Here is an 8,293-nt window from a genome sequence, read left to right on the forward strand (position 1 = left end):
TTGCAATCCTTAATAATCCTTAACATAGACTTTGCCTTTTTTACTCCTGTATCATACCGGGTTGACACTTTCATTGAACTATCTAATATGGCCCCAAGATCTTTTCCCCTCTCAATTCCAGCTCCTTCAGACTCCATTAGCCTATACTTGAAATTGGGAATTTTTGTCCCAATGTGCATCACCTTACACTTACCAACATTGAACTTTGTTTGCCACACTGTTGCTCACTCACCTGGTTGGCTCCTCAGTCAGCCTTGGTTTTCATCATCCTGAATAATTTTGTGTCAACTGCAAACCTGGCCACTGCATTACTCACCCATAGTTCCAGATTGATTACGGATAAATTAAATAGTACCGGCCCCAATACTGATCCTCGTGGGACTCTACTGCTTACTTCCATCCATTGTGAGAACTGTCCATTGTTTCCTTTCATTTAACCAATGTTTAATCCATAAGGGAACCTGTCCTCTTATCCCATGTCTGCTAAGTTTATTCAGGAGTCTTTGGTGAGGTACCTTGTCAAAAGCCTTTTGAATGTCCAGGTATGTAATGTCTATCGGATCACCATTATCTACATGCTTGTTCACTTTCTTAAAGAACTTCAAAAAGTTGGTGAGGCAGGACTTCCCTTTGCAGAAGCCATGCTGATTTTTCTTTAGCAGGCTTTGTTCCTCCATATGCCTAATAGTTCTATCTTTGATTATGTTTCTACTAATTTGCTTGTGACTGTTGTTAGGCTGACTGGCCTGTAATTTCCTGGTTTCCCTCTGGATTCATTTTTAAAAATTGGTGTAACATTTGCTGCTTGCCAGTCTTCTGGTACAGTGGCTGCATTTAGTGATAGGTTACATATACAGGTTAGTAGATCATCTATCTGCTGTTTGAATTCCCTAAGGACTCTCAGGTGTATGCCATCAGGATTTGCAGACTTATCAGCTTTTAATTTCCTTAGTAGGTCTAGAACTTTATTTCTGGGCACCTCAATTTGGTTCAGTTCTCCAGACTCCCTTCCTAAAAATACGGGTTGTAGCATGGGTACATGCCCCTCATTTTACACAATGAACACCAAAGCAAAAAGTCATTGAGCTTCTCTGCCATCTCCCCATCTTCCTTTAGCAATCCCTTTATTCCTGTGTCATTCAAAGGCCCCACTGCTTCTCTGGCTGGTTTCCTGCTCCAGATATATTTAAAGAAATGTTTATTGTTTGTCTTGATGCTTTTAGCAACCTGCTCCTCAAAATCTATGTTTGCATGCCTAATGATTGACTGACATTTCTATTGCCAGAGCTTGTGGTCTCTCCTGTTCAATATATTGGGCAGACCTTCCACTTTTTAAAATAAACCTCTTTACTTTTTATAGCTTCCTTGACTTGCGTTGTTAGCCACACAGGCCTTCTTTTAGACTTGGCAGCGCCTGTCCCAACCTGTGGAATGCATTCTATCCAGGCTTCAGTTAGTGTGGTTTTGAATAGCTTCCAAGCACCTTTTAGGGATTTGACTCTTTTGTGTTTCTCTTTCAGTTTCCTTTTAACTATTCCCCTCATTTTTGTAAAGTTCCCTCTTTTGAAATCAAATGTTACAGTGTGGGACTTTAGGAGTAACTTTCCATTACGTGAATGCTTAACTTTATAGCATCGCGGTCACTGTTCCCAATTGGTGCAACAACCTCTACATCTCTCACCAGGTCTTGACACCCGCTCAGACCCAAGTCCAAGATCACTACCCCTCTGGTTGGCTCATATCATCTTGATGACTCAGACAAGGGGTGGATTAGCTAGTTCAATATTTTCTGTAAGTATACCAAAAACATTTTTGTTTTGTTAAGCGCATCCCTTGACAATAAACAATAAGGTCCTTATGTTTCAGTATCCCTAATTTCCTCTTCTGTAGTCTAGAGCAGGGGTGCTAAAGCTTTTACAGCCTGTGGATCTCTCTGGAACTCTGACACAGGGTGATGGGTGCAACCTCTAAATGGCCATCATGGGAGGCAGAGCCAAACACACAGTGGAAGCCCAAGTACGGGGGGGGGGAGGGTAATTTAAGAAATAAACTATGAAAGAGAAATGAGAGAATAAAATCAACACTGTGGTGATAGCTGCCACTGAAACAACATTATTTTTATTTGCATAGCCAATCAAGAAGAAATGTGGTAGCAGGCGCCATGGCACCTATGGGCACTATATTGGGGACCCCTGGTTTGGAGTATATATTCTATGGCATTTGTGCAACCTCCTAGTGAGGGTGAGTTCACCATTTTGGAACCACTGTTCTAATATTCTCATGGAACAGCCCTAGTGCTGTTAAAGAGCAAAGCAGTGTAATACTAAGCAAAGTTACCTTCTAAGTCCACCAAAGTCAATTGCACATGGAGTGGCACAAAGGAGCAAAAAGAAATCCAGTGGTATACTATTTATTTATTTATTTATTTATTAAATTTCTACCACGCCTTCCCGCCGAGGCGGCTCAGGGCAGCTTACAAGCAATTTAAAACCAACATTCAGTTAAAACCAACAATTACAAAATATAAAATACAATCCCATAAAATCCCAGCTAATAAATCCTGTGATAAAGTGATAGTGTGACACCACCGGCGTAATCGGTTCTTATTGGAACACCTGGCGAAACAGAACTAGAAAGAGTATTGGATTTAGGACTAGAAGACTAGTACTCAAATTGCAAAAGATTAGTATTCAGCCGTAAGTCTTGCCAGGCAAGCCACCACCTTTCAGGCTAACATATCTTACAAAGTAGGTGAGAGGAAATCCCATTTATGGCACCTGGAGCTCTACTAGTCTTAGCCAAAGAATCACCAGCCAACACTACAGCCACTTTATGTACCCAAACTGTGTGAAAACAGGAAAATCCTGTTGCAAGTGATTCTATAGTGCATTGAGAGTGCATTATCCAATATGTGTGAAACCTTTAAAACATTTATTTACTCTTAGCACTACTTTTCCTCTCCTCTGGTACTTTTAGGAAGAATATTTTCAGAATAGTAAAAGGGTAATTAACTCTGCCTCTGGCAATTGAGAATGAGCCCATGTGCGTCCATGCCTCATTATTGATGAACCAGGAATTTTTTTTACCTCCATATTGAACTCATTGCACACAAATGCTGCAGTTTCTATGGCTTGAGGAAAGGCCTTTTTACAGTGTTTGTAAGAGCAGATGCTTGCTAAGTCTATATATGCCAGTGAGAACATCATTCAGTTTTATGCACACTTCTGTTTTCTTGCTTGGCATAATTCATTAGCACACTCTGCAGAATACTCTCTACATAAAATTGGATTTGGTTGTAATGTTAAGGTTCTAACGACTACAGCATTGTAAAATATGCACCAGTGCTATTTTTATCTCTTAGACTTGATGCTTATATTTGATAAAGAATATGAAAATATTATCACTTTACAGCACAGAAGATCAGCAATCAATTTCTTAATTTCTTTCATATGCAATAGAAAATGTTTAAAATCTTTTTAGTGATGGAAAACTGGTGGAACTATAATTAGTACAGTTCAACAACCATATGCATTCATAACTTGCTTTGTGCTATTTTAAATGCGATTATTTAGAAATAAGTACATAGGAAGATGAATAAAGAATTCCGATGCCAACATAGCCTTCCAACCTCTTATGTCACAGCATTTACAGAAAGGTAAACATAAAGTTCACACCAAACCTATATAAAACAAAGATTAGATGAGGTATGAAAAGGATTTGCAACATCTGTGCAGATAAATTTTATTTTTTTGGGGGAAGTACCTGGTTGTCTTATAAAGGCTATTGTTGCAGTTTATTTCACACAATAGAATGAAGCTGTGCAACCTCAAGCAAATCCTGTTTTGCCTTTCAAGCCTTTTCCATTTAGACAGTCCTCATCTTCAGGTTTGTAGTAGAAAAATGCTGAATTACTGTTAGCTGCCCAAAACATTCTGAATGCTTCTTCTGTGTAGGACTAGGTACTTACACATTGCAGATTTTGTCTGCCTAACATTTATGTGCAAACCTGTAAGCCGCTCGGAGTATGTTAAGTAGCTGAACGTAAATGAGTTACAGCTGCTTAGAATAAGGTCTTGCTGAAAGTTGAATCCTGAAAAAAACCCATACTTTAAAAACTCCAGGGTAATCGTCTCCTAATAGGTAAGCCATGATCTAGACAGAGCACTGAGATTCCTCTCATGGAAATAATTTTTAAACATGATTTTCCTTCATTTTTTTAAAAAAACGAATTACCTGTCTGAAATATATTTTGCCTAGAAAGGTATGTGTGTGAGAGAGACACAATCCAGTGGGCAACCAGGAAGAACAATAGGCCATTCCCTTGCTGAGATAAGTGTCTAAAGAGAATATGATTCCAAAGGCCCCAGAATAGTAATGATTGTGGGAGGCAGCATTAATATAGAATACTCATTGGAGCTGGGAGGAAAGCCTGACTAATAGAAGAGGATTAAAGGGACAAAGAAAGAGAAGCACTGATATAATATTCCAAGTCATCTTCAATATGAAGTTAGTCTCAAACTGGGCACACGAGTCATGGAGAGGTCAGTGTAGGGTTTGTGTGGACTGTGTTGGTCTATATTTTTCTTATTTTAGTAAACCTGTTTTCCATCTTTGTGACTTAGGTCCTGTTTTCAGATCATTGGTTACTATATTACTGACCAGTCACAAAGCTCTGATTTTCAGTTCTCTCCACAACAAAATATCAAAAGAAATAATTTGCTTTAGATGCTACCACTGAAAATATCTTTGAAACACAGATTGCCAACATAACGATGCTCCACTGTCTTTCATTTTAAAACATCACCACTAAAAAGTTTATTACGCCTTAATATACACTATAAACATTTTTTGAGTTTTAATTTCAAGTCTGAGCCTTTTTAAAAGAAAAATGTTTCTCACATTATATGATTTTGCTTCTAACAACACAAAATGAAGTAACTTATGCTAGTCATTAAAATTACATTAAAAGTGTCAACTGTCTGACTTTGTGCCCCCAAAGCCAGGAAGTTCAGACTTAAAACAGTGCATTGCCAGACAACATAATTTTCTACTCCTGAGTGGGCTGTATGAGATCCGTACAATTTAAGCATTAAGAACAGAGATGCAGTATTAACTAATTTTCTTATTTGAGTGTTGGGCAGGATATTTAACATTTACCAGAAGAAGGTTTTGTATGACAGAAGGCATATTTTAAAGGTGACTTCACACCAGAGAGGAAAACTGAAAGCCACACCTTTTAGCCTCCACATTTCTTCTTTTGTTCAAAGTGCAAGGAGAAGCCATCCGGAAGGAAGAAAGATTATGGCAATCTATAAACTGTTTGACAGAGACAGAAATGCTGATAATGTTTGGGCTGTGTCTGTATTTTTTGGCTGCTTGCATCAGCAGAGGGTTGAGGTAAAACAGAAACCCTTCATGTGTTTGTCTAAAGCAATAGTAGTGTGATCCTGGGCAGCAAAAGTTCAATTGAAGTTCAGGGAAGATGTTGCCAGTAGTTTATACTGCAGGGAAGTTACACTGCTTCCGGATTCGCCTTTTCCTCTCAGCTTTTCTCCACCCTTGTTGCTCAGCCATGCTGTCTCAAAGAGTAACTATATCTGTAGGAAAGCAATCTTTGAGCAGGATACCCCGATTGCGATGACAATCCAGCTCTTCAATAAATCCGTACCAGTAGATAACTAGTCCAGGACCAAATCTACATAAAAGACAAAAGGCCAGACATAATAATGATAGAATCATAGCTGAAAGTTGAGTATCAGCAGGTGAGACAACAACCAATCATGTTAACTTGGCAGCACAGATAAACAAACAGCAAACTACTTTACATATATGTAAATCATGTCTCTACACTCTGTTGAAAGGCTGAGTTTAAAGCTTTGCTCTTCATAAACTACATTTGACAAAAATAATATTTTTCTTGCATAAACATTGACAGACCGGCAAGTGAAAGCCCTTGGCCACAATCATATACAATCACTGTGGTTCTAGGAAAAAAACCCACAGGAAAAAAGCCCACGGTCATAAATGCTCACAGGAAAAAAGCCCACATGGAAAAATGCCCACGTGGAAAAAGTCCACATGGAAAAAAGCCCATATACATAAAAGCCCACACGGAAAAAAGTCCACATGGGAAAATACCATATAAAGCACCATAGATATTTATAATTGTGGATAACTATTAATCTCCATTTATGAGAATGAACAGGTATTACCTATATTCACATGCAACAATTTGTGTTGTGATTTTGTCAAGTATAATTAAATAATTTTTCTATGTTATTAGGAGACCTGCCTGTGCATTAGCCAGCATTAGTTTATGACAAGTGAGGATCCGCTGCAGTCCATCATATAGAGACCACACACTGGTGTTCCCTCTAAGCTGAGTTAGTGTGAGCTAGCTAGCTCACAGGTTTTTAGCCTCCAGCATATAGATTTTTGTCTTAGCTCAGGAAGGATGGCTCCAGAGCAAACTGATTTATGCAGTAGCCAAATTGCTCACTCACAACTGCAATGCCAGTAGCTCACAATGTAGAATTTTTGCTCACAGGACTCCACACCTTAGAGGGAGTATTGCTACACACTAGGATGACTACTGTGGAATAGGAAATTAAGAGCACTACAGGACATGGTTGCCACTTCTGTTGCTATTTGTTATTTAATGTTGTCTTATGGTTTTGTTATCTTAACCTAAGCTTCATAGATCTATGAGGCCATAACTACTTCTACTATTTAGGAAAGAGAAACAGGAGGAGGCAGTGGCAGCAGCTAAGGAAGCTGGGTAACATAATTAACATAAGAAGAACCCTGCTGGATCACACAAGTCCCTGCAGTTGGGAGGGGCTGATCTTTTAGTTTCACAATGGGACCAGAGATATAAAAGGAGTAGCCTGGTGTGGCCCAGGCTTACTCAGCCCCTGAAGAAAGTAAGACTTTTTACATAGGTAAGTTCTCCACACATTTTCTTCTCGCTGAGGGGCAAAAATTAGATGCTGGGAAGATTTTAATTTAGTAAAGCATGGTTTTACAAATTCTGTTTCTCATTCATAGGGTTGTGGGAAAACTAACAAACAGTATGCCTGCAAAAAGGTCTTCAAAGCAGCCAGGTATCTTTTTTGTACTTCTTTAGTTTTAATTCTGAGAGATCTCCAGCCCTCACCTGGAAAATGGCAACAATGGTTTCCCAGGAGGAAATGGCTGGTTTGGAGGGTGGAGTCTATGGCATTGTACCTGTCTGAGTTCCCACTCCTCCTCAAACCCCACCCTCTCCAGGCTCCACCCCATAAATCTCCAGGAATTTTCCAACCTGGAGTTGACAACCCTATCTCCTTCCTAGTCAACCATCAACCTCTCCCCTCCCCAAACTCTGGCTTCTGTAGACTCCATCACAAAATATCCAGGAATTTCCCAACCTGGAGCTGGTAAACCTAGTCAGGCCTGGCCCAATGAGTTCCTCACAAAGCCCTGGACAGGGTTTCCTTCATCTTCTTACTTACAGCCTGGGGGCTCTGGCTCGGAGAGCGATCAGAGCCGGGCCGGCTGCCCCCCCCCGTTGGATTGTCTGTGCCCTCCTGGTGCAGTCTATGTTCAATCGGCAGAGCCCAGGTTTTCCTTCTTCTCCAGCGGGTCTGGAAGTGGCAGAAGATCGGGGACCCTGTAACAACGAGGCCCTCTAGTGGACAAAGAAGGAATTTTGCATGCAAAGGAGTGAATCCAGCATAGCCTCTGATGAACAACAAAGGAGGGAGGTGTGAGAGGGTCACCAATGTGGAGATGAAGTGGATGTATGTGTAGTGAGGATGTTTAGTCTGGCTGTTGGGTGTTGTATGGAAAGTGTATCGGTTGGCTGTGAGTAGGTATTTATTGTTGGAGTAGGTGATTGAGGTAGGAGGATCAGCTGATTTGATATTAATGTAATGTTGTTTGTGCAGCCTTAAATTGAACTGTAATTGTAATCGTGGTGACAGAGTTTTTAGCTGTGTAGTGCATTTGGTGGTCTGAACCCTTGGAGACGGCCATTGAATAATACATCAGCATGGGTGAACAACAGATTCCGGTGCTCTTGGGGAGGGGGAAGTTCAGCGGTGGGCCTAGGCAGAGTGCTAATGGAAGGTCACTGAGAAACAAGAGAGCTCGGTGCCCTTCCAGCCTACGGCCCATCCCAGCTCTTGGGGAGGGGGAAGTTCAGCGGTGGGCCTAGGCAGAGTGCTAATGGAAGGTCACTGAGAAACAAGAGAGCTCGGTGCCCTTCCAGCCTACGGCCCATCCCGAGGGTGGCTGGCAGTGGGGCCAGGAT

The 8,293-nt window shown here is 40.7% G+C and overlaps 1 protein-coding gene across 1 annotated transcript in view; it reads right to left on the reverse strand.

Annotated features, from left to right (window-relative positions):
• Positions 1-5,065: 5,065 nt before the first annotated feature.
• The window catches only part of LOC107121736 (uncharacterized protein C15orf41-like), a 151,221-nt gene continuing 147,993 nt past the window's right edge, over positions 5,066-8,293 (reverse strand). The window contains exon 8 of the mRNA XM_015424719.1: positions 5,066-5,695. Within this exon, the coding sequence (XP_015280205.1) occupies positions 5,581-5,695 (115 nt within the window). The 3' untranslated portion in view covers positions 5,066-5,580. The remainder of the gene's footprint in view (positions 5,696-8,293) is intronic.

Source organism: Gekko japonicus, unplaced genomic scaffold (genome assembly GCF_001447785.1).
Source record: "Gekko japonicus isolate JY-2015 unplaced genomic scaffold, Gekko_japonicus_V1.1 scaffold722, whole genome shotgun sequence".
NCBI classification, from domain to species: domain Eukaryota; kingdom Metazoa; phylum Chordata; class Lepidosauria; order Squamata; family Gekkonidae; genus Gekko; species Gekko japonicus.